The 26,496-nt window shown below is 41.2% G+C and overlaps 1 protein-coding gene across 18 annotated transcripts in view; it reads left to right on the top strand.

Annotated features, from left to right (window-relative positions):
* Positions 1-26,496, top strand: part of LOC100672653 (synaptotagmin-like protein 2) — a 133,257-nt gene that overhangs the window by 58,085 nt on the left and 48,676 nt on the right. For 5 of the 18 annotated variants that reach the window (XM_064288791.1, XM_023558524.2, XM_064288789.1 and 2 more), the window contains exons 3-7: positions 2,832-2,983; positions 6,978-7,032; positions 18,466-18,547; positions 19,484-19,598; positions 21,002-21,805. In XM_064288791.1, the coding sequence (XP_064144861.1) occupies positions 2,832-2,983; positions 6,978-7,032; positions 18,466-18,547; positions 19,484-19,598; positions 21,002-21,805 (1,208 nt within the window). Of the gene's footprint in view, positions 1-2,831; positions 2,984-6,896; positions 7,033-18,465; positions 18,548-19,483; positions 19,599-21,001; positions 21,806-26,496 lie in introns of all 18 variants that reach the window. The other 13 variants (XM_023558523.2, XM_023558521.2, XM_023558528.2 and 10 more) reach the window with 3 other exon arrangements.

Here is a 26,496-nt window from a genome sequence, read left to right as displayed (position 1 = left end):
GAGCAATGTGCTGGACAGAGAAGTGTGGGAAACACATCCCAAAAGATTCACTTTTGTTGGCCTCTTAACAAGATCCAAGCACTATTAGGTACTTTCAGGTAAACACCTCATTTAATCATCACAGAAGCCCTGTAGAGTAGGTCTTATTTGCCTCGTCTTTGCAAGTTGGGAGACTGAAGCTTAGGGGGATTCAGTCTCCTGCCAAAAAGCACACACCTAGGAAAGGTCAGAACTGGGATTTGAACCCGGTTTTGGGAGATTCCAAAGTCCATAGTCTTGCTGCCACACCTTCCTACTTCTAGCATCTATAGGCTTGTGGAGACATGAAAGAGCAGTTTGGAGAAGTGAGAAGTCTGGTGTGCTTGCAAGTGGCAGGGAAGGGCTAAGTGCTGGAAAATGAATCTGAAAGGTTGCCTGAAGCCAGGCGGTCAGGGGTCTCATATGATATTCCTTCCACTCTGCAATCACAGAATAAATAAATACCCGCTGTTTTCCAGACACTGGAGATGCAACCACCACCTGTCTGTCAGTTTGTCATACTGTGATGGCTTGCATGTTACTATGATGCTGGAAGCTATTCTATCAGTATTTCAAATACCAGCAGGGTCACCCATGGTAGACAGGTTTCAGTGGAGTTTCCAGACTAAGCCAGACTTAAAAGAAAGGCCTGGCAATCTACTTCTGAAAATTAGCCAATGAAAATCCTGTGGGCCTCAACAGAATATTGTCCAATGTAGAGCTGGGAGATGAGCCCCCTTGACTGGAGGGCACTCAAAATGTGCAGCATCACAAATGGACTTGAGCATACCAATGATTAGAAAGATGGCATAGGACCAAGCAATGTTTCATTCTGTTGTACATGGGGTTGCCGTGGGTTGGAGCCAACTTTACTGCAATTAATAACAATAGAGATGCAAAGATGTATTGAGTACAGACCCTGCCTCCAGGGGCTCATGGTCTAGCCAGAGAGAGGTAGAAGAAGCCTCTCTTCTGGAACTAAACTCAAACTCAGGCTTTTTGGGAGAAGGCAAAACCCCCATCCCACCAGCCCAGCAGAGATTATTTACTCCGCTGAAAGAAAGCCTTAGGCGGTAGAAACCATTAGAAACGTTTAACAAGGAACATGACCTCTCTGGTGACTCAGAGCCATGAAGTGATAACGCTGTCCCTGTCAGGATTTGGTGATGGACTATAGTGACAACTGCATGGTTAAGGGTAGTGATTAGACATGTTTGGCAGAGGGGAGGAAGTTCAAGCAAAGAGTTGGACTCTGGGTAGAAAGGCACTTTCCAGGCATGCTTGTGAAAGGTGAGACATCACTGCTAAACCCGGGGAAACTGCATGTCTGTTTTCCCCACTCCAAGGTATGCCTGTGTGCAGCCCTCGCACACAGCCCTGCTACCGCCTTGGCCCACTCACAGTCCCTGGCTAACACACTGAAACTTGCTACTTAGGAAATATGCCTGTTAGCTTCGATGACGATCCTAAAACCCTCTTGGATTTATGTAGCATGTTATCTTCCAAGAGTTCAAAGTCTCCTTAAGGCTTTTGTGCCACTTTATTCTAAGTACATCTCTGAGTAAAAAAAGAAAGATATTGCTATTCTCATTTTATTGAGACAGATATAGAAATGCAGAGGTTAAAAGACTTGTCAATTGGAACAATGTTTTCCCAGCCAGTACAAATTAGGGAAGTGTTAAAAAAAAAATAAACCCAATGCCTTCAAGTCGATTCTAACTCATAACAACCCTGTAGGACAGGTCTATAGAACCCCCCTCCCCATAGGGTTTCCAAGGAGCGGCTGGTAGATTCAAACTGCTGACCCTCTGATTAGCAGCCAAAGCTCTTAACCACTGTACCACCAGGGAGCTGTTCAAAAACAAACAAACTTTTTGCTGTCGAGCCTATGCCAATTCATAGCAACCCTATAGGACAGAGTAGAACTGCCCCATATGGCTCCCAAGGAGTGCCTGGTGGATTTGAACTGCCAGCCTTTTTTGGTTAGCAGCCATAGCTATTAACCACTGCGCCACCAGGGTTTCCAGAGAGGTTATTAGGAGGGCAATATTTGGCTTGTTCTTTAGGTTTTAGCTTTTCAGTGAACACGAATGATTGTGGAACCCTTAAAAGCAGCATCTGAACAAATGGAACTTGCCTCCACCTACATGCCCCTCCTTGAATTTGGTTTTCCCTGATTCCTGCCTGCCTTTTCTGTCTTCTTTTCCCCAAAACACCAAGGTAATCATGTCCTTTCCTTAACACTGTTCCCCCACCCCCATTGGCTTTCAGAAAGTCTCTGATAAACTTACATCACCTAAATTGGGAGAAAGGATTGATGAGCTGATAACTACCCACCAGTTATTCAGTGAGTGTTTATTAGGTGTCAGATACAGTGTAGATGGCTGTTTTTATGCAGTAACTAATCTTCATAGCAATCTCAAAGGCAGGTTACTATTCACCCTTTTTTACAGATAAAGAAACCAAGGCTTAGGGAAGCTTCACATGTCATCCTTCTCTGGGGTATTTGCATTTAAAACAGTGGACACAGAAGACTGCAGCCAAAAAGTGAATCTTCTAAGAAATTTCAGACATCGTCTGGGGATCATGAACTACATCTTTGAATTTAAAAAAATGTGTTGGCCCTGACTTCACTGACCTTTCAGTCAAAAGGGAACATACATTTATTCGTCATCTGAGAGGTTTGTGGGATCTTCTAAAATAGTGAGAGCTTCATTTCACCTGTATGTTTACAGATTTCGTAATGCATTGTCACAGTGAGCTCATTTATTTACTGTGGGTTCTCAGTGAAGTAATACTCTTCCCTTTTGTAGACATTTGCCTGAAAAAGTTAAGGATGACCAACAGCTGAAGAATATGAGTGGTCAATGGTTTTATGAAGCCAAGGCAAAAAGGCACAGAGACAAAATCCACGGTGCAGATATTATCAGAGCATCCATGAGAAAGAAGAGGCTCCAGGTAGCAGGTGAGTTGATTTGACTAGTACATTTCGAGCCAGCATTTGTTTGGGAAGGGAGAATCGAGAGAAAGAAGGGTGTCAGAAATATTCTGAAATCTGCTGAGGGAAATCATACGGAGGTATGCCTTGCGTGATGCATGGCCCTCTGCTCAAACTCCTTTTGCCCTGGATTCGGATGGATGATGGCGGTGTGGTGTAGAGGGCTGTAGGAACTATGTTGCGATGGGATGTTGTTGTTGTTGTTAGGTGCTGTCGAGTCGGTTCTGACTCATAGCGACCCTATGCACAACAGAACAAAACACTGCCCGGTCCTGCGCCATCCTTACAATTGTTGTTATGCTTGAGCTCATTGTTGCAGCCACTGTGTCAGTCCACCTCGTTGAGGGTCTTCCTCTTTTCCACTGACCCTGTACTCTGCCAAGCATGATGTCCTTCTCCAGGGACTGATCCCTCCTGACAACATGTCCAAAGTATGTAAGATGCAGTCTTGCCATCCTTGCTTCTAAGGAGCATTCTGGTTGTACTTCCTCCAAAACAGATTTGTTCGTTCTTTTGGCAGTCCATGGTATATTCAATATTCTTTGCCAACACCACAATTCAAAGGCGTCAACTCTTCTTCAGTCTTCCTTATTCATTGTCCAGCTTTCACATGCATATGTTGTTATTGAAAATACCATGGCTTGGGTCAGGCGCACCTTAGTCTTCAGGGTGACATCTTTGCTCTTCAACACTTGGAAGAGGTCCTTTGCAGCAGATTTACCCAATGCAATGCGTCTTTTGATTTCTTGACTACTGCTTCCATGACGGTTGATTGTGGATCCAAGTAAAATGAAATCCTCCACAACTTCAGTCTTTTCTCCGTTTATCATGATGTTGCTTATTGGTCCAGTTGTGAGGATTTTTGTTTTCTTTATATTGAGGTGTAATCCATACTGAAGGCTGTGGTCTTTGATCTTCATTAGTAAGTGCTTCAAGTCCTCTTCACTTAAAGCAAGCAAGGTTGTGTCATCTGCATAACGCAGGTTGTTAATGAGTCTTCCTGCAATCCTGATGCCCCGTTCTTCTTCATGTGGTCCAGCTTCTCAGATTATTTGTTCAGCATACAGATTGAATAGTTATGGTGAAAGAATACAACCCTGATGCACACCTTTCCCGACTTTAAACCAATCAGTATCCTCTTGTTCTGTCTGAACAACTGCCTCTTGATTTATGTAAAGGTTCCTCATGAGCACAATTGTTGTGGAATTCCCATTCTTCGCAGCGTTATCCATAGTTGGTTATGATCCACACAGTCGAATGCCTTTGCATAGTCAATAAAAAACAGGTAAACATCCTTGTGGTATTCTCTGCTTTCAGCCAGGATCCATCTGACACCAGCAGTGATATCCCTGGTTCCATGTCCTCTTCTGAAACCGGCCTGAATTTCTGGCAGTTCCCTGTCAATATACTGCTGCAGCCATTTTTGAATGATCTTCAGCAAAATTTTGCTTGCGTGTGATATTAATGATATTGTTCTATAATTTTCACATTTGGTTGGATCATCTTTCTTGGGAATAGGCATAAATATGGATCTCTTCCAGTCAGTTGGCCAGGAAGCTGTCTTCCATTGTTCTTGGCATAGAGGAGTGAGCACCTCCAGCACTGCATCTGTTTGTTGAAATATCTCAATTGATATTCCATCAATTCCTGGAGCCTTGTTTTTCGCCAATGCCTTCAGAGCAGCTTGGACTTCTTCCTTCAGTACCATAGGTTCCTGATCATATGCCACCTCTTGAAATGGATGAGATGGAATAGCATAGATAATTGGGACTTATAAGGGACCTGCCACCTCTTCTTTCTTTGGCTTTTAACTCTGAAGATTCAGAGCCTTTTTTTCTGGATAGGATGAAGGGCTTAGAAAGAGATCAGTCTCCCCATTCAATGACCTTGACATCTGGTACTTCTTTAGTCAACCAAGTACATAATTTAAGTTACTTTAAAGACAATATTCTGAAGGCTTGTTGAGAATAATTTTGAGTTTATTAACATTTACTGTGTACCTTCAAACTCTGAACTAGTCAGTGTAACCTATTACCCTGTGAACAGCCTCTATCATCTAGCCTGTAGTCAATAAGGAAAATAGTTATCTTCTGAGTATCTAATATATGTTAGGCTCTCACTCTGTATTGTTTCTAATAGTCACAGCAACCTTTTATGGTTCTTATTATCCTTATATCGGGTATATAAAGCTCGGAGAAATTAAGTAACTTGCCTAAGGTCATGTAGTCGGCAAATGGCAGAGCTGGAATTTCAGCTTCTCTGACTCAGAGTCACACTCCCGTGCAGGTAAGAACTGACTACTTAGTGTGTACAGTGGCATCGCTTGCACCCCTTTTGCTTTTGAAAATCATCCAGACCTTCAGAAATCTTGAGGAGTCCAGATTAGGACTGTTAACTCCATTTTGCCATTGAAGAAACTTAAGATTTTGCATAAAGAGTCTTATGGGGGACATTACCCTGGAATGTGAGTATCTAGAAATTGAGAGCCCTTTTTTGGGGGGGGTGGGAGTGGCATAGTGGTTAAGAGCTATGGCTGCTAATGAAAAGGTTGGCAGTTCAAATGCACTAGGCACTCCTTGGAAACCCTGTGGGACAGTTCTGTTCTGTCCTTTAGGGGTGCAGTGAGTCAGAATCAACTTGAAGGCAATGGGTTTAGTATTCTTTCATCCTCTTAACACTGATGAAAAGTATTCCTGGCATTTACTGGCTGTGTGGCCTTAGGCAAGTTTCTTGAACTCTTTGATCCTCAATTTCCAAATCTGTAAACTTGGAAAATGGCTCCTACTTCATATGATAAAATGGAAACCCTGGTGGTGTAGTGGTTAAGAGCTGTAGCTGCTAACCAAAAGGTCAGCAGTTTGAATCCACCAGCAGGTGCTTCTTGGAAACCCTATGGGGCAGTTCTGTTCTGTCGTATAGGGTCACTATGAGTCGGAATCTACTGGACAGCAAGGAGTTTGGTTTTTGGTTTTCGTATGATAATGCATGCAAAGAGCTCAGCACAGTGCCTGGCACCCAGTCTTTACTCAGTTGGTGTTAACTTTCTGAGGGGTTCAGGTAAAGAGTCCCGGGTATTCAGAGGCAAAAGAGGCTGTTTCTTGAAGGGATGGGAGAGAGGTTTTATAGGGGCACTGGCATCTGAGCTGGGTATGGAGGAGTATGTAGGATTTGGATGTGTAGAGACTCCATGGAGGAGGAGGCAGTGGAGAGGGCCATTCAGACCCGAAGTGTTTTGTTCACCTTCGTACCCCAGCACCCTGCCTGCATTGTGTTGGACACACCGTAGATGTTTAGAAAATGTTTGTTAATGATGATCTCAATGAGGTGTCCCTACACTGAGTGGCCACTAGCCATGCACATTTGGTCCTGATCCCAATTCAGGTCAAATTGATAAAGTAATTTTGCCTTAGTGGTTTCTGGGGTTATCTGCACCTTTGAAGGGACACCCATTCTCTCGGGAGACTCTGCTTGGGGGTGGCCAGCATCATGGGAGGTTCCCCTGGTGGTGCAAACAGTTAAGCACTCTGCTGCTAGCCAAAAATTTGGCAGTTTGAACCCACCCAGAAGACAGGCCTGGTGGTCTGCTTCTGAAAGATTATAGCCTCAAAACCTTATGGAGTGGTTTTGCTCCACACATATGGGGTCACCATGAGTCAGAATCAACTCAGTGGTAACAACAACAACATCACCATAGGAATGTACTGACTTCTCTTGCAGATATAATACTGATCCCAAGTACTGAAAGTCATTAGTGATTACCTTGGCACTCAGGGCAGGCCTGAGGCTCAGGTTTGGGCTTTCAGTGATAAGAGAAGATAAGAGAGTTGTAGGTCACAGAGGTGAGAGATAACCTTCCTGTCTTTATTGTTTCCTGTTTCAGCTGAGCAGAGTAAGGACAGAGCAAAAGGGGCAAAGGAAAGCTGGGTGAATAATGTCAACAAAGATGCTTTCCTTCCCCCAGAGCTAGCTGGTGTTATAGAAGAGCCAGAAGAAGATGCAGCACCAGCAAGTCCAAGGTAAGATGGAGATTGTGGGGAAAACTGCTGTAGGTAGAAATGATTGCTTGGTGTGCTGAATGGTCAAAATGGCGGGCTATGAGTACAAATGCCAGACTCTTCTCCCTGGCATCGGGAAGGGGGTGGTATACAAAAAAAATTTCCCCTCATGGGGAAAAAAGCTGAGTAGTACCCTTTCCTAGTTTCCAGGATTTCTAATAAATATGAATTTTAAATAAAATTAAAATGTTAAGCAATGATTTCTTCTAGTAGCAGCAACAGGTATTTTTTTGTTTGTACTAAGGATTTCCCCTTAGAGTAGAATAAAAGGGTACTCCAAAACAAATATAGGGGAGTAAGTCATTACTGAGAAGAGATGAATGATGATCGAATTGCCATAGTCTAGTGCAATGGAAGAAACTCAAGCTTGGGAACCAGATTTTTAACCCCAGAGTCTCTGATGGCAGTGAAGTCAATGAATTTACTGATGGCATGGCCACTGAGTCAGGGTCCAAAGCCGAGGCCACCGGGGAACAGGGATGTTTCCAACATAGTTTTCAGGTGAGGAGAAGGGTGTATAATATAGGTACCGATAGGCATTTCAGAGTCAAGTATGAGTAGAGTTATATCACATGGATAATGGAATACTGACTCTATGAAGGTACCCATTTCCCTATTGGAGAAGAGATTACTTTGTTTCCCATGGCTGGTAGGCTGTTTCCCCTTTGGCACTAGTTGTAATGTTCTATTACGTCTGTAGTAGCCAAGTTGGCTAGAGGTTAGAACACCTTAACAGTGGCCACCAATTGATACTGTGACCTTTTGCTAGTTATGACTTAAATTCTTGGGCCTTTATTTTCCCAGCTGTAAAATGGGAATAATAATAGGTTGTTAGCAGAATTATTGAGAATATAATTAGCTAATGAATACATAAACTCCCCTGTAAGTGCTCAGTAAATGGGAACATGGGCTCTTAAATATACACAGATATTTCAGGAGGTCCATGGAAGGGTGTGCAAAGCACCCTACCTCACTAGCTGCCTGCAGTTCCTCAAATGGGATGAAGGCCTTCCTAAAATAGGGATAGATGAGACCTTAAATATTAGAAACCCTGGGAGAGGGAACACAGTCACTTAGATTCACCACCAAGAAGCTGAGAGTAGCTCCTAAGAGTCAGGTTTTATAGGAGGTTGGGGGGCACGAGAGCACTGATCAGCTGAAGAAGGGGAAAGAAGGTGATTTAGGGGCATCAGAAACAAACTTGACTCGTTACACAGTTTTATCTGGGTCAGACTCCCCATCCTTCTCCCAGGAACTCATACTACCTCAAAGGTCCTGAGGGTCAGAAGCTCCAGTGTCTTCACAGCCCGACCCCATGTGAGCTGTGGGATACTCTGCCACTCTTCCTCAGTTTGGGCCTAATAATAATATAGCTTCCACAATTCATATCTATGTTGTTTTCTGCATTCCCTGTGTGACCTCAGACAAGTCTTTTGGGTCTCATCTGCAAATCATAACAGGGTTGCCTTGCCAGGATACTGAGAGATTAAATGAAATGAGGTGTGGGAACCACTTAGCACTTTTCAGGCAAAAGAAAATTGGCGATTTTCAGGTGGCATTATAATTAGAACTGTGGGGCTGTAGAAGGAGAGCTTTTTCACTTCCTCCTTTCCATGTCAGAAACTACTGCTTTACTGGTATCAAGTTCCTACAGGGCTTCTCACTTATAATTTAACCTTTGTGAACTGGGTGTGTTAAGTATATCTTGAGGCCAGTACTTTTAGGCTAAGTGAATTTCAATAGAGTGACTCAATGCCTGTCAATATTTTCTTAGCCAGGAGTCAGGAGTTGGGGAGTGTAAGCCAGCAATGACTGGATATTGCAGATTCTGAAGGAGTTTTTCTAATAGGCTCTGTGTCAAGGCCCTTCTTTCTGCTATGGGCACAATTCTTTGCGGTCCTGTCCATAGAATTAAAAGAATCAAAACACTGTGGGTACCCAGCATGTACTCAAGCATTGATAACTACATGTGCTCTTTCTGAGCTCACCTTTGTTTGTACCTGTGGTACGAGGAAGCAAAGAGGAGTTTGATGAGCAGAGAACAAGGTTCCCTCTAGAGAGGCAGAGGGAAAACTTCGAATACTCACAATTCTAGTTCTGGTTACTGATTTTTACCTGAACAGTGTTGGCTAGACCAGTGCTTTTCAAGCTGTTTGTGATGATAGACCGTTTGAGTTTTTAAAAAATTTCTAATCCATCACAGATTAATCCTGTAAAGGTATCAATTAATCTATAATCAGTGCAATCTATTCTACTTCTCTGACACCGGCTAAATTGAAGGAATTCAATTCTAATCCAAATCTATTCAATTCAGCTCCCAGTCAGCTGTACATACAGCATTTCTTCCTCTGATGCTAACCACCAGAGCTAGGTTAGATCTCTGATCACAGGTCATAGTCCTCCAGACTGCTAAATCTGCCCAGAACCTCTGATACCAGCTGCAAGCTTGGAGGTAACCAAGGTGCCCCCTCACTCTGACTTGCTGGCTACAAATTTAGGGTTTCTCACTACCCCTTAGGCTGCCAGCTGTAACCAAAGGAAGCAAGTTCTAAGGTGGGAAGAGGGTTACATATTGGGGCAGTGGGCTTCTCAGTGCCCTGACATCACACTAAGAAGTTGGCAGCCTATGCTGACTACGTATGAACCAGCCCTAGTAGTAATAAATGTCATCAGTCCCTAAGATGAAGTCAGTGACTGCTTTTGTTTCAAGTATCAGGGAATACTGTTGGCAGGCCTGAGCCATAGGCAGAAGAGTTATAAAGGAAGACCAGAAGAAAGGCAATGTAAGAATGAGAGGAGGTGTAAAAAGAGAAACAAAGAGAAGAGAAATAGGCATGAATGGTGAGGATGGAACCGTTAGTCCACAGATTGGCTACATTTGCTCAGGGCTGTTCATTGGAAATAAAGTGTTTAAATGTCCTTGTATGCAATTGATTAAAAACAGTGATTTAATGTCTTGCTGACACCCAGTAGAGTAGTTCATTCTGTAGAGTCACTTATCCATTTTTCATTCATTCATTCAATCAGTCAACACTTTTTTTTTTTTCAGATTAAATCCTTTTATTTTCAGGAATGCATATATCTAATGAACAATTACATTAGATACCTGTACTTTATTTTTTACTGTAAAAAAAATTCTTGGTATATAGGCACTGTATCCACCCCAACTGTAACAGGAAGATCCCATAGCTGTTCCCCCATCACAGCGAGCGCTGCTAATGCTGGACACTGGATGCCAGAACCTCCACCACTGTGGAGTCGGAAGCCTCCGCTGTCATTTTTGTCAGAAAGTGGATTCTCTGAGGCACCTACTTGCTCTCATTGTTCTCTTCCAAAACAGTTTCTCCTACAAACTAGGCCCATTGGTTGATGCTAGTTCACCTATTTGCACCCTTGCTATAAGAGAAACTGGGAAAGTGCTTTTAGGGTTTCTGCCTTGGGTAAGCTGCTAACCAAAGGGTCGGTAGTTCAAATCCACCAGACGCTCCTTGGAAACTCTATGGGGCAGTTCTACTCTGTCTTATAGGGTCGCTATGAGTCGGAATCGACGCGATGGCACTGGGTTTTTTGGACCTTGGGTAAGCAGGACTCATACTAGGAGAAATTCATCAGACATAGAAAGGGTGTTCAAAAGGTGGTAACCCCTTACCCTCAAGTTAATTCTGACTCATGGTGACCCCATGTGACAGAGTAAAACTGCTCCATAGGTTTTCTTTCCTGCTTGTAACCTTTATGGAGGCAGATCGCCAGGCCTTTTCCACAGTACAACTGGGTGGGTTCAAACCGCCAGCCTCTACATTAGTAGTTGAGTGCAAGCCATTTCTGCCACCTGGGAACCTAAAAGGTGGTGAGTGGCCCCCAAAACCTAGGTAAGTACCTGTCAGAATGAAATGCAACCAAATACAGATATTAAAATTTTGTATCAAGTCACTGATAGCCAGTTGCAATGGAGTCAGTTCTGACTTATGGTAACCCCATACATGGCAGAGTAGAACTGTGTGTCATAGGGTTTTTAAGGCTATGAAGTCAGTCAACATTTATTGAGTATTTATTGTACAAGATGGTAACTAGAAATTCAAAGGTGGCAAGATATGGTCCCTATCTTTGAGGAACTCATTGTTTGGAGAAGGGGCTGGCAAGTAGAATCATAAATTATGATAGAGTATGACAAATGTATTTAAAAAGCTATGGAAACAGAGCAGCAACATTGATTGTTTCTGGGGTAGAGGGGAAGAGGTGCCAGGGAAGCTTCTGGAGATAGTCATATTAGAAGCAGTTATTGAAGAATGAAATGATTATGTTAGGTAGACATGGTGGAGAGAGCAGTACAGGCAGAAGGGATAGCATGGGAGTATGGTAGGGCTTGGCATGTTGGGGACCTGGAAGTGGTCGCGTATGGTTGATGTGCTGCATGAGTGGTGGTCAATTATGTTGAAAGAGGAGGCTGGAACTCCAAATCGTGAAGAGCCTTAAATGTTGGCCAAGAGGCTGAACTTTTTCCTCTAAGCCACAAAAATCAAACCTGTTGCCGTCAAGTCTATTCTGACTCACAGTAACCCTATAGGACAGAGTAGAACTGTTCCAGAGAGTTTCCAAGGAGCAGCTGGCGGATTCAAACTGCCAACTTTTTGGTTAGCAACCAAACTCTTAACCACCGAACCACCAGGGCTCCCTCTAAGCCATAAGTATCCTATAACTAACTTTTTAATCAGATTTACTTATTAGAACAATCATTGTGGCAACTGTGTGGAGGATGGGGGCACACAGTTCAATTAGGACATTATAGCAGAAGGTTAGGTGAGATTTGGTGAGAACTAATCAAGGAAATGAAGAAAAGAAACATATAAGACGGTTTTAGAGATGAGGTCGATTAGAAGGAATCTGAGGTGTTAGTAGTATACGCAGAGATATGTAATAATTAGCATAGGATATGTGGGTTTTTAATTAAGGGTTCTCAACAGTGGCCTATGTCAGAATTGCCCAAGGAACATTTAAAAATCTCGATTCCCAGGGATGGGAATCACTGCATTGCTCTCTCAGGGCTGAGGGCCTGGATTTTCTTCACCACCACGTCCCAAACATCTAACAATGTGTCTAGCACACAGTAGGTACTCAGCAAAGATCTGTGGAGTAAGGAAATGGCCGTATCTTCTCTTATTGCCCTTTGTTGCAGTTATCACCACCTGGGATTATGTGATATTTGTTTTTATATGTTTATTGTTTGCCTCATGAGGTCAAGGATTTTGTTTTGTTCACTACTGTATTTTTGTTTTGTTCACTGCTCTAGAACACTAGTGAACTAGTACCTAGAACAGTGTCCAACAAATGTTTTGTTGAATGAATGAATGAACGAAGAATAGATGGAGAATGAGGGACTGAAAGAATAAATGGGAACAGTTGGTGAAATAAAAGAATGAATTACTACGTAAAAAATTAATGGTGAGTGAGGAGATTAATGAATAAACGAGTGAGTAAATCAATGAGTGAAGTAGTTTGAAACTCAGCTAACTGAAGTATGAGCATGAACTAGGGTCCCCAAAAGACTGTGTAAAGTAAGAAGAGAAGGGAGAGGGAAAAAAAAAAAAAAGAAACTCAGACAAGACCAGTATTGAAAGCATCCAGATTTCATTGCTTTGGGCTGTTGAGCATCCCTCACTTCAGAAGTATCACCATGAGCACTGGTGATTTTAAAAAGATAGGGGAACACTTGAGGGGAACTCTCAAATTTGGATAGCTAAAAGAGAGGCACATTCAAGATAGAGAATTAGAAGGCATGGAGGTAGGAAGAAATGTGGCCAGCTGCAGAGATTTATAATGTCCGTTAATCAAAAACATACCTAAAGAATGCCTCCAAAATGAGCTCAGAGAAAAGCCTTCACTGTGGTGTTTCTTCCCATGGGTTTAGCAGGTTCTCCTCTGGGAACTTTCCAATAAAGTGGAGAGAAAACTAAGTTTCGTTGCAGGCAAAACTGCATCCCCAGTTCACTTTGTTTTTGGTAGAATTAAACGACTATTCTGTAAGTCAGCTTAGTGTACCAAAAATGCTAGTCTTTGAGCTTTATTGCCTCTTCTTCAGTGATACTTCTCACACCAATCTCCCTCTTGTCTTTTGTTGACTGAGAATCAGTTGAAACCATGGCTTAGCTCTGAAATAGCATTGTTTTCCACTAATGCTCTTTTTTTTTTTTTTTTAGAAGGCTTTTGTCTGAATCCTCCAGGAGGATTAGCTACTTGCTGTCATCTCCTGTAATAAGATCAGTGTAAGGAACCTAGCTTGCTCTCAAAGGCAGGGTAGAGATGAACAATCTATGGGACAGTGCATTTGATCTTTGTTCCTTGGATTGATAGCAAATCCAGTGATGTGAAGATTTCACTTCTCAGAGACCTATCTGGCAGAATTACTTATATTTATCTCTTAGAAGAATCCTTAGTAATCCTATAGATTCCTAATCCTGTAGAATCTCAGATTTACCCAGGCAGTGTGGTAGGAACAGTTTCCTGTGTGTCTTAGGCTGGATTCTCTAGAGAAGCGAAACCAATAAAGCGTATACATACATATGGAGGGAGAGATTTACATCAAGGAAATGGCTCACGTGGTTGTAGAGGCTGGAACGTCCCAAGTCCATAGGTTAGGATAGAGGCTTCTCCTGATTCACATAGCCGCAGGGGCTGGCGAAACCAAGATTGGCAGGTCAGAGAGTAGGGCTCCTGTTCACAGGCTGCAAAGATCAGTGAATCCCAAGATTGGCAGGCAAGACCACAGGTGGCTGCTAGCTCAAGTCCCAAGAACCAGAGGTCAGGTGAACAGGAGCCAGCTGCAGGATCCAGAACTAGCAAAAGCCCACAAGCCTTGCCAGAATGTCCACTTACATTCAATGCAGGCCACATGCCCAAAGAAACTCCCTTCCAGCTGATTGGCTACTCACAGCAGATCCCATCATGGAAGTGATCACAACATCGTACAGCTATCAAACCATGGAGAATAATGGCCCAGCCAAGTTGACATACAGCCTTAACTATCACACTGTGACCTCAGAGTGCCTTATGATTGGATTGGAATATGTATGCTAGATAATTCTATAACATGAAGCATAGTAGCACCAGAGAGCTGTGTATTCCCAGAAGTAATTTTTACTCAGAAACATTTATTTATACATATATATACATACACTCACATACATAGGTGTACTGACTTGAAGGGCTTGGCATAGCATACTTAGTTTCCTTCCTTCCCACCATCCCTGAGTCAGGCATTTCTTCATTTGTTTGCTTATTCGTTCAAGCTTTATCGAGTGCCAACATATGTCACGATGGTGCTAGGGGTAAGACACAGCATCTGCCCCCAAGGACCTCAGAGTTCTACAGAAGAGATGGACATGTAATCCCCCCACCCCACGAAAGTAGTAGAAAGAAAATCACTTGCAGGATTTTATTCTGGTTCTGTAAACTGTTGATATTTAAGTGGAAAAATGCCTCAGAAGGAGGTATAAAATGTCCTCTGTTATTTTTAACTGCTTGAGAGAGAATGGCTGGTTGTGGTTCAAAAACTTTTTAAAGTCATGGCATGTGCTTAGTGGTGGCTGCATATAGAAGGCAGATGGGGTGTAAGCTGCCTATGTGGTATGATTTTAAGATTGCAATAAAGCTCTCCCTGTTCCCCAAGAGGCCCTGCCACAATACCTAACATGATCATTCTTTCAAGTCTTTCAGGGCTTCAAAGACTTGTATTAAAAGCAGACATTTTTAGGAGGAGGACCCTAATACCAAAATCATAGTCTAATATTTTAATAATCGTCTTCTTAATGAGGTAAACTGATTTTGTCTAAATGCTGATGCTTATATTACCGGTCCTTTTTGAAGGGTGCCCCAGGGAAGAAAGTTACAGAGCGTGGGGTGTGGAATGTGGCTTGCTTCACAGTTCAGTAAATAAATTTCATCACGTGGAATTTAATGAGTATCTTTTATATTCAGGACACAGTTAACTACCCTCTGAGAGGGATTTTAAGCCACTATCTCTGGCTATAAAGAGACTATTATTCTCTTAGGAAAAATAATATGTCCATATATGAAGATCTGACCATGTGATAACAAAGTGTCAGGCAGAGAGCAAATTTGTCACCCAAAGTACCAATAAAATGCCCTATAAAAGTTGAGGCATGGGAGACCTGCTCCTTGCTGGGCTGATACAGGAACAGTGCCACAAAGATGGTAAGGTTTGGACTGGGCTTGGAGATGATAGGGAATATTTGGGCAGGCAAAGAAAGCAGGGAGAACACTTGCAGGGAAGGGGTGGTGGGGGATAGGTTGAGTGGAAACAGCCAAGAGTCAGGTAAATTTCTGGAACAGTCAGTTGATAGACCAGTTTGTTTGGCATGAAGGGTCAACAGAAAGGAGTGTGGGAAGGTATATTGGGGCAGATGGTAGAACCTCTCTGGTGCCTTGGTGAGGAGTTCAGACTTCCATTCCACAGTCCTTGAGAAGCCAGGAAAGTAATGAGTAGAAAGATGTGATGAAAGTTGTATTTTAGACTATTCCAGTTAGTGGTGGAATGCTGAATGGATTAGGGGATTGGAACCTAGGAATTGGGATGCCAGATGTAAGGAGAATGCAGTTAACAGAAATAAAGGAGGTGTCAGTAGAGGTGAAAGAGACAGGTGTATGGGAGTCACTGAGAAGGAAGAATCACCTGGATTTACGCCGTTCTTCTTGCTATAAGCCATTGCTTTAAAAATGCAAGAAATCAGAGGCAGGATAGCTTAGTGGTTAAGATGATTGTTTTTGCAGTTGGATACACCTGGATTCAAATCCCAAGTTCTTTCACTAACTTTATGAGACAGAGCGGGTTACTTAACTTCTCCAAGCATCAGTTTCCACATGAGTAAAATGGGGAGAATGATACATACTAGATAAGGATGTTAAAGGATCAATTGAGAATGGCTTTCTGCAGTAATTATTGTCCAGTAAAAGACAGGAAGCAAAAAATGTTTTGAGAGACGCAAAGCCCAAGTTTGACGCAGGAAGTAGCTGGATTTTCTGAGTCAAGGCTTGAGACACCAAGACCCTCGTTTTAATTTTTCTTAATTAAGCACCTAATTAAGCAAACTTGTAAACTATCACTAACCAAGTGTCCCACCCTTATTTCATTTTTCCCCTATCCCAATCACAAGGTAACCCATTAAGTACTGTGTGTTCTTGGTATTTTAGTGTCTGATCCTGTGTTCTGACTGCTTTGTTTCTTCCTCTCTAACTTTCCGAATAGCAGAAACAAAGACATTTTTGTTTAATATCTAAATAATGTGCCTTATTGTAATTTGGCAAACAATAGGGATAAAAGAAACATGGTCATCTACCTACTGCTGCATCCTCTGGCTCTAGCTTAGTTGGCCTTCATTTATTTAGTCATTCACCAGTTGTGTACCAGGCACTGTGGGGGATAGAAATATGGTGAAGATACTCTTGAAGGATCTCCCACTCTACTATGAGAGATATGTATACACAGAGTGAGGTTACAGAGTAGACATGAAAAACACAGCTTGATAGACTTCAGTAAGGGAGAGACTGGTTTTATCCCTAGGAGGAAGGCGGGACAACATGATGTGCAGAATGGACGGCCAGCACAGGCCAGGGACCTAAAGGTAAAGAAATTGGATTTCTAGGGAACAGAGGGAGGAGAATGTACAGACTCTGATGAGTGGGAAGGGGAAGGAAAGGAAGATGGCAGGAGAATATGGTTGTTCCATGAGACCCCCAGCCATCAGCACTTAATCTCAGGTCTTCTAATTATTTACAAAGGGAGATACACAACACTGTGAGAAACTGAGCATAACAGCTGCTTTAAGGATGTTGCTCTTCACATCACCCACTATCTTCTTAAAATGACACTCAAGGAAAATTGCTTTCTGTTCCTATTGGCTGTTTTCATCTTACAGACACTGAATTCTGTCTAAATGCCTTGTCTAAAAAACAAGGTTTGTTTTTTCACTTTGGCTGCTAGATAACTTGATGGAAGTTTGTGACCCACCTGTTGCAAGAATACAGGACTCCCTGTAATGTGTTTCTATTAGCCTTAATTCTGCCTCCCTTGTAAGTTCCCATGTTTGTTCCATGCCCCTCCCCTGTATCCCTTTTTTCCCTTTATTCATCTCTATGTGATCAGACTGTACTTTATATACATCTTCCTCATCTGCTGTAATGTCTCTCTAGAACAATGAGGAGGATAATGAGAAGAATAGCTTCCTCAAGAATTTGGTCATTTCCTGGGACTGACTCTGTACAAAAATAGCAATTGAAGTACAGAGGCAAGGAAAGGAAGTGAAATTTCAGGAACATCTAGCCCACAATTTTAGAGAAAATAATCTTGAGTAAGGCTCTGTGGCCTTGGGGCAAATCTCTCCCCTCCCCAGGCCTTGCTTTCCTTTACTGTGTGGTGAAACGCCAGCACCCTCTGAAGTATTCTCCAACCTCTTGGGTCTATGACGCCACCAAGAGAACTGGCGGTGTTTAACAGGGCACTGAAGTTTCAGCGAATAGTGACTTCACCTCTTATGTCTGAGGCAACTCAGTAGCCAAGGGCGTGGTTGTTGGTGGGTGACGGGGAGCTGCTAAACTCACTTTTCCCCATTCACTCTCACCTGCCTTTGAGAATTTTGTATTCTTACACTGGGGCTTTCCTATCTCTTGGATAGGAAATAATGGTCTAGAGACTTCTTACTTCTCTAAGCCAGCCCCCAGCTTCTAATTTCTCACCAACTTCTGGAAGTGCTGCTTGGCATTATCCTTGCATTTGAACATGAATTCACCTCGTCAGCCCTGGTGGTTGGATTGAAAGGTTGTAGTATCACAGTGAATTGCCTAAACCCACTGGCTTTCTCTGTGTAGCATCTCCTACATCTGCTGTTTCTTTTGTTCCTTTGCTGAGATACTTGCCTTTCCTGAGTCTTTTTGTTATTTCCTACCTGAGTTATAGTAAGCAGTACCATTCCACCCCTGCCCTAGGGAATCAGGCCCCAAAACTCTTTGGGGGCTTTATTTTACTGATAACAATCCTTTGAGATCAGTTCCTCACTTTCTGCTCTGCATCTAATCTTACCTTCTGTCTTTGAGACTGGAGTTCATTTCCACACATTTAAATCCTGTGTACCTGGTACTATGATAAAAACATGAGGGCTTTCTGATGGATGATTTAGTCTTGTCTCATGCCTCTTTTCTGTTCTGCCATTGCCTTTGTTTCACTGCTTAACTGTCTTTAGGCCCCAACTCCCTCTCCCTTTCTGGCTGTTTGATTTCACAAACTTCCTCTCCTATTCTGCCTTAACAGCTTTTGGCTTCAGAGGCATGATTTATGCTTCCTCAAAGGGTGAGATTTTATTCTCTGAATTATTGTTTCTTTTGCAGTTCCAGTGTGGTAAATCCAGCTTCCACTGTGATTGATATGTCCCAGGAACACACAAGGAAGTCAGCTGCATCTCCAGCTAAGGTAGATTGAACTCAGACTTTGAGATACTCATTTTTTTTTGGTCAGAATGCCATTTTTCTTATTTTATGAAAACTTCATGGAATAAAGAGGATTCTGTAGCACCGTTTTCTGGTTTTGGTACCAGATATAGATAACTTTTAGTATTTAGTGTAAGAAGTCACTCTTAAACTAAAAAGCTGATGAATACCCTTTTAACTGCATTGCTGAAGACCTGGATTTCTTGCTCTAGGGGAGTACAGGGTCTGAAGCTACTTGAGGCTGCTGCTTTTAAGCATGTGGAATGGAATTTGTTAGTTCTATGTCAGTCCTTATTCCTACTCATAGCTTTCTGAGTCTCTGTTAGAAGTCTGTTTATAGGAGGGAATGTCTGTTTATGAAACCGTAGACAGTAAACATTGATGTTCAGTCTTATATTAACAAAAAATATCCATTTACTGATACCTTTTCTGTCATTAGAATTGATGATCACGATAATGACCATGAAGCAAAGGTATCTGAATACCTTCCAAATCCTTCTAGAAAAGGTCAATTACATTTGTCCTTGGTACTGCTTTAATCTAGTACAATGAGAGTTGGCTATGGTAGAAAGAACTCTGGTAGGAATCTGATCTAATTAGAGTCTCAGGTTTGCCCTGACCTTGACCAGGCCCAACTTTTCTCATCTGTATAATGTGACATTTAGGTCTGAATGCCTATTTCTGGTCTAACTTTGTAATACTCTGGAATTGAGGATGTTTTATACAATTTTAGATTTTTGTATGGCCTCTGTGGCAATGCTGTGCTAATCAGATTAACAGAACAACCATTTTTAAACATCCCAGATAATAGAATTTACTGGATAAAACTATCAAATATTGGAGATAATAAGCATTTTCTAACACTGAGTTACTGTTAAGACATTTGAAATGAGTTTAATAAACAATATTTTTTCCCCAGCAGAGGAAGAATCCATTTAATAGCTCCAAGTTGCCAGAAGATCACTTATCTCAACAAACCAAAAATGAACAGTCAAAAAATGGAAGTGCTGGTTTATTTCAGACCTCAAAAGAGGGTAAATATTATTTTTATGGACTAAATATTTTTATCTTTGTTATCTGTAGACTGAGGGAAATTCTCAGAGTTCCTTTCACTAAAATAACTTCCAAGAGAAAGTGAAAAGTCCTGATGGTTTTCTAATTCTTCTATTTCTATTGACTTCCTGCCTGAGAGAGAAGGAGCAGAGATTTTAGAAAGCAGAAATTCATGCATTCCAACCTTGGCATTGCCACTTGTTATGTGACATTCATGCCTTGGGTTTAGCCATCAGTGAATTGGGAAATTTTTTGACCAGCGGCATTCAGTCATTCCTTTAGCAGTATTTATTGGATGCCTACCATGAGTGGACACTGTACTCTGTTTAAAATTGAAAAGGATTTGCCTCAAGGAAAAAAGATCACTTGACAATGTTATGATCCCCTAATCTGTAATAATCAGCCCAGTCTCTCCCAGGAGCATTTGATCACATTTGTGATTTAACTGATTTAAATCTGCCTCTTAGGGAGTATTAGTCAAAATTACCATTCCTACCTACCGTTAAGGAGTCCTGGTGGTGCAGTGGTGAAAGCACTCATCTGTTAACCAAAAGGTCAGCAGTTGGAATCCACCAGCCGCTCCGTGGGAGAAAGATGTGGCAGTTTGCTTCCATAAAGATTTACAGCCTTGGAAACCCTGTGGGGCAGTTCTCATCTGTCCTATAAGGTCACCATGAGTTGGAATCGACTCAAGGACAACAGGTTTTTGGACCTACCATTAAGAGGAAATACCAGATAATTCAGTCACTTCAAAAGCAACTGCAGGATGATTCCACAAGCATTAAAGATTGGGCAGGGGGTGAAAAATTCAGGATTGAACAGTGGCATTAGGGTTTTCTGTTAGCCTATTTTAGTATTACTGTCTTTTCCCCTCTCATTGGTCATACGTAATATATTTTTTAGGAAAAAAATCACTGGAATATGTCATCTGTTGTTGCTGTTGTTCTTTTTAACTTTTTGACAAAATAAATTTTTGTTGTAGGTATTGAGATTTTCTTTTCAAAAAATTCAGTTCCCTTTTCTGAATTTTTAAAAAGTGACTTTTGTTTTTATTCCTTAAAATCTTCTTTGAGAAATTTTCTTTTAATTATTTTTTAAGAACTTTTTTGAGTGTAAAATTCACAAAGTATGTAAAACACAGTAATATTCAGTGTACAGTGCAATGAAATAAATGCATGAATTTTTCAAAGTTTTTTACACGAGGTCTGCACTTAATACTACATGCGTTACTGTCAATGATGCAGGACCAAGCAACATTTCATTCTGCTGTGCATAATGTCGCTATGAGTTGGAGGCTACTCAATGGCAATTAACATCAACAAATTTTAAATTATAAAGCTACTCTCTGCTTGATATATACCACCTAATGGTTTTTAATTTTCAGGTGAATTGTCAGAATCAAAAGAAAAGTCACCTATCCTGGATATTTCAAGCCAAATATTAGAGAAACCAAAGCCCACTTTTCCAGGCCCTCTGAATGGTTCCCAGACCAAGGCTCCGATCCCCAAAGCAAGGAAAATGATCTATAAATCAAACGATTTAAAGCAAGATGATAACCAATCTTTTCCTAGACAAAGGACAGACTCTCTGAATGCAAAAGGGGCTCCGAGAGGGATCCTGAAGCGCAACTCCAGTTCCAGTAGCACAGACTCAGAAACTGTGCGTTTTAATCAGAATCTTGAACCCAAAAGCAAAATTGTGTCACCAGGTCTAACCATCCATGAGAGAATCTCAGAGAAGGAGCATTCTTTAGGAGATGACTCCTCCCCAAACACACTGGAGCCATTAAAGCACGTGAGGTTCTCTGCAGTGAAGGATGAACTTCCACAGAGTCCTGGGCTAATCCACGGCCGAGAAGTGGGAGAATTTAGTGTTTTAGAATGTGACAGATTGAAGAATGCAACAGAAGACACAGGGGACGCAGATGGGCTTCGGAATGAGCCTGAGCCTTCCCGATACAGAAAGCCTTTGCCATTTTATCAGCCAGCCTCAAGCCCTAGTGCATCAAAGAATGAAACACAGCTGCCAACAACTTCTGTTTGTCTTCCAATCAATGGGCCCTCTTCTCACTCAGAAGTTTTAACTGAGAGACCACAGTCCTTTGAGAATTCGCCCACCATCAATGAATATAAAGCTAAATCATCAGAATTACCAAGGCTGAAGTCAGAGTTGTCCAAAAGCCCTGCTGGTAAGAGTCATTACTATGTTGTAAAAATGACACAGTGGGCTTGAAAAGGGTCAGACCAGCAAGCCCTGTGGAAGCGCAGTTTTGCCTGCTAGGCATTCCAGCATTCAGGAATTCTTAGAATTCAGGCAGTTGTTACTGGGGAATGATTATACTTAATGGATTTGAAGATTGTCCTTGGTTACCAATAACTAAAAGTACCAGGATAGAACACTTTCTGGCTCATTTATGGTTTATCTTAAAAAATAAAACCGTATCAATTATTTAGCTAAACAAATTACAATGTTTTAAATTAAATCAAGATAGATGTAGAGAGTAAGAACTAAAGAAATACTAATACCTTTATATGGAGTAAATACCTTATTATTCACTTAATGAAAATTTATCAACTATCATTTGACCAAACTTTGATTTCTCTTTTAATCTCAGAAGAATCTTCACTTTCTTAGCCTCGAAAGAAGGGAAACTAAGTACTTACTATGAAAAACCCTCAGACTTTGGCCTGCCTAGAGCCACCAGCCTTTTATTCTTAGAGTTTAAAACAGGGCTTCCAACTGGTTTGTTCCAGTTTAAACCCCTGCTGAAAATTTGCATTTCTAACAAGTTCTCAGGCGATGCTAATGCTACTGGTTAGGGACCAATTCTGAGAACCACTAGTAGAGCAGTCTTTGCCTATGGGCAGGAGTTGCCCATTTGAGCTCCTATACTTGATTGAACTAAGAGGGATGTTCCTCACGGTATGTTACTGTTTGTTTTATAGGTCTGTTAATCTTTGACCGAAAAGTGGGCTTTGGGAGTGGCTTCACTTCTGAGTTAGAGTGTCCAAGGGTCATAGTCTTGGGGGTTCCTTCAGTCTCTGTCAGATCAGTAAGTCTGGTCTTTTTTTGTAAATTTGAACTTTGTTCTACATTTATCTCCCATTCTGTCCAGCACCCACTATTGGGATCCCTGTCAGAGCATTTGGTGGTGGTAGCCGGGCACCATCTAGTTCTTCTGGGCTCAGGCTGGTGGAGGCTGTAGTTCATGTGGTCCTTTAGTCCTTTGATTTAATATTTTCCTTGTAGCTTTAGTTTTCTTCATTCTCCCTGGCATTGGACAGGATGAGACCAATAGATGTATCCAAGCTTTTAAGACCCCAGATGCTACTCACCAAAGTAGAATTTAGAACATTTTCTTTATGAACTATATTATGCCAATTGACTTAGATGTCCCCCTAGACCATGGTCCCCAGCCCTCAGCCCCAGTAACTCAAGGTATTTGGATGTGTCTAGGAAGCTTCTGTGACGTTGCCTTGGTCAAGTTTTGCTGACTTTCCCTATATTGTGTGTTGTCTTTCTCTTTACCAAAGCTGACACTTGTCTACTATCTAGTTAGTGATTTCTCCTCCCCATCTGTCTCTTCCCTCATACCCATAAATATTTTTTCTCTGTGTGTAAACCTTTTCTTGGGTTTTTATAATAGTGGTCTCATACAATATTTGTCCTTTTGTGATTGACTTGTTTCACTCTGCATAATGCCCTCCAGATTCATCCATGTTGTGAGATGTTTCACAGATTCATCATTGTTCGTTATCATTGTGTAGTATTCTGTTGTGTGTATGTACCATGATTTGTTTATCCATTTATCTGTTGATGGGTACTTGGGTTGTTTCCAACTTTTTGCTCTTGTAAATAATGCTGCAGTGAACATGGATGCGCATATGTCTATTTGTGTGACAGCTCCTGTTTCTCTAGGATAAATTCCTTGGGGTGGTATTGCTGGATCATATGGTATTTCTAACTTTTTAAGGAAGCATAGACCGTGGTTTTCCATGGTGGTTGTGCCGTTTTACATTCCCACCAGCAGTACCTAAGAATTTCAAGCTCTCCGCAACCTCTTCAGTGTTTTTTATTTTCTGTTCTTTTGATTAGTGCCAGTATTGTCAGGGTGAGATGGTATCTTATTTGTAGTTTTGATTTGCATTTCTCTAATGGCTAATGATTGTGACCATTTCCTCATGTGTCTTAGTCACCTGAATGTCTTCTTTGGTGAAGTGTCTGCTGATATCCTTTGCCCATTTTTTAATTGGATTATCTGTCTTTTTGTTGTTGAGATGTTGAAGTATTTTGTAGATTTTAGAGATTAGACCCTTGGATATATCATAGCAAAAAAATTTTCCCAGGTTCTCTTTTTACTCTTTCGGTGAAGTCCTTTTGATGAGAATAGGTGTTTAATTTTTCAAGTTTATCTCCTGGTGTTCATGCATTGTTAGTTATGGTTTATATACTATTTATGCCATGTATTGGGGCCCCTAATGTTGTCTCTATTTTTTCTTCCATGATTTTTATCATTTAAAATTTTGTATTTAGGTCTCTGATCCATTTTGAGTTAGTTTTTGTGTATGGTGTAGGGTATAGGTCCTGTTTCATTTTTTTGCAGATGGACATCCATTTATGCCAGCATCATTTGTTAAAGAGACTGCCTTGGCCCCATCTTCATTATCTAGTGCTGCTATAACAGAAATACCAGAAGTGGATGGCCTTAACAAAGAGAAATTTATTCTTTTACATTTTAGGAAGCTAGAAGTATGAATTCAGTGTACCAGCTCCAGGGGAATGTTTTCTCTGTCAACTCTGGGGGAAGGTCCTTGTCATCAGTCTTCCTCTGGTCTAGGAGCTTCTCAGTGCAAGGATCCCTGGCCCAAAGGACATGCTTGCTCTCAGCTCTGCTTTCTTGGTGGCAAGAGGTCACTCTGTCTCTCCGCTTTCTTCTCTTTTTTGTATCTCAAAAGAGATTGATTTAAGATACAACCTAATCTTGTAGATTGAGTCCTGCCTCATTAACATAACTGCCTGTAATACTGTCTCATTAACATCATAGAGATAGGATTTATAACACATAGGAAAATCACATCAGATGACAAAATGGTGGACAGTCACACATGACTGGGGATCATGGCCTAGCCAAGTTGGCGCACATTTTTCAGGGACACAGTTCAATCCATTACAGGCCCTTTGTCAAATATCAGCTGCCAATAGGTGGCTAGATTGACATCTGGGTTCTCAAATGTGTTCCATTGGTCTATGTGTCAGTTGTTGTGCCAGTATCAGGCTGTTTTGATTACCATGTCAATGTAATAGGTTCTAAAATCAGGTAGTGTGAGGCCTCCCATTTTGTTGTTGTTCTTCAATAATGCTTTACTTAACTGGGGCCTCTTCCATTTCCATATAAAGTTGGTGATTAGTTTCTCCATCTCATTAACGAATGCTTTTGGAATTTGGATCAGGATTGCATTACATCTTAGATCGGTTTGGGTAGTATTGATTTTTCACAATGTTGAGTCTTCCTATCCATGAGCATGGTATGTTTTTCTATTTATGTTGGTCATTTTTGGATACTTGCAGTAGTGTTTTGTAGTTTTCTTTGTATAGGTCTTTTATGTCCCTGGTTAGATTTATTCTTAAGTATTTTATCTTTTAGGGGGCTATTGTGAATGGTATTGATTTTCTGATTTCCCTTTCAAAGTTCTTTTTGTTAATGTAGAGGAATCCCACTGGTGGTTGTATGTTAATCTTGTATCCAGCAACATTGCTGAAATTGTCTATTCGTTCCAATAGTTTTCTTATGGATTTTTTGGGGTTTTCTATGTATAGGATCATATCATCTGCAAATAGGGATAGTTTTACCTCTTCTTTACCAATTTGGGTGCCCTTTATTTCTTTTTCTTGCCTTATTGCTCTAGGTAGGACTTCCAGCATGATGTTGAATAAGAGTGGTGATAAAGGGCACTCCTGTCTGGTTCTTGTTCTCAAGGGGAATGCTTTCAGTCTCTGTTGAGAATAATGTTGGCTCTTGGTTTTGTTTAAATGCCCTTTATTATGTCAAGAAATTTTCCTTCTATTCCTATTTTGCTGAGAGTTTATATCAGAAATGGGTGTTAGACTTTGTCAAATGCCTTTTCTGCATCAATTCAGATGATCATGTGATTCTTCTGTTTTATTTATGTGGTGGATTATGTTGATTGATTTTCTAATGTTGAGCCATCCGTGCATAGTGGTTGTGAATCCCACTTGGTCGTGATTTTTCTTTCTTTGATATGCTGTTGAATTCTATTGGCTAGAATTTTGTTGAGAATTATTGCATCTATATTTGTAAGGGATATTGATGTGTGGTTTTCTTTTTTTTTTGTGGTGTCTGACTGGCTTTGATATCAGGGTTATGCTGGCTTCATAGTATGAATTCAGGAGTATTCCTTTATTTTCTTGCTCTGAAATAGTTTGAGTAGTATTGGTGCAAGCTGTTCTCTAAATGTTTGGTAGAATTCTCCAGTGAAGCCCTCCAGGCCAGCACTTTTTTTTTTTTTTTTGGTCAGGAATATTTTTATTACCTCTTCAATCTCTTCTTTTGTTATGTGTCTGTCTAGATTTTCTACCTCAGTTTGTGTTAGTTTACGTAAGGGGTGTGTTTCCAGGAATTTGTCCATTTTCTGTAGGTTTTCAAACTTGCAGTACGGTTGTTCATAGGATTCTGTTCAGTTGGTTCTATTTTGATATCACCCGTCTTTTTTCTTATTCGGACTATTTACTTCTTCTCCCTCTTTCTTTTGTCAATGTGGAATAGCTTGTCTATTTTGTTGATCCTTTCAAAGAACCAACTTCTGATCTCGTTAATTCTTTTTCTTGTTTTTTTGTTCTCATTTATTTCTGCTCTAATCG

This window comes from Loxodonta africana, chromosome 7 (assembly GCF_030014295.1).
Source record: "Loxodonta africana isolate mLoxAfr1 chromosome 7, mLoxAfr1.hap2, whole genome shotgun sequence".
NCBI lineage: Eukaryota > Metazoa > Chordata > Mammalia > Proboscidea > Elephantidae > Loxodonta > Loxodonta africana.
This window is presented reverse-complemented; position numbering and strand designations above follow the sequence as displayed.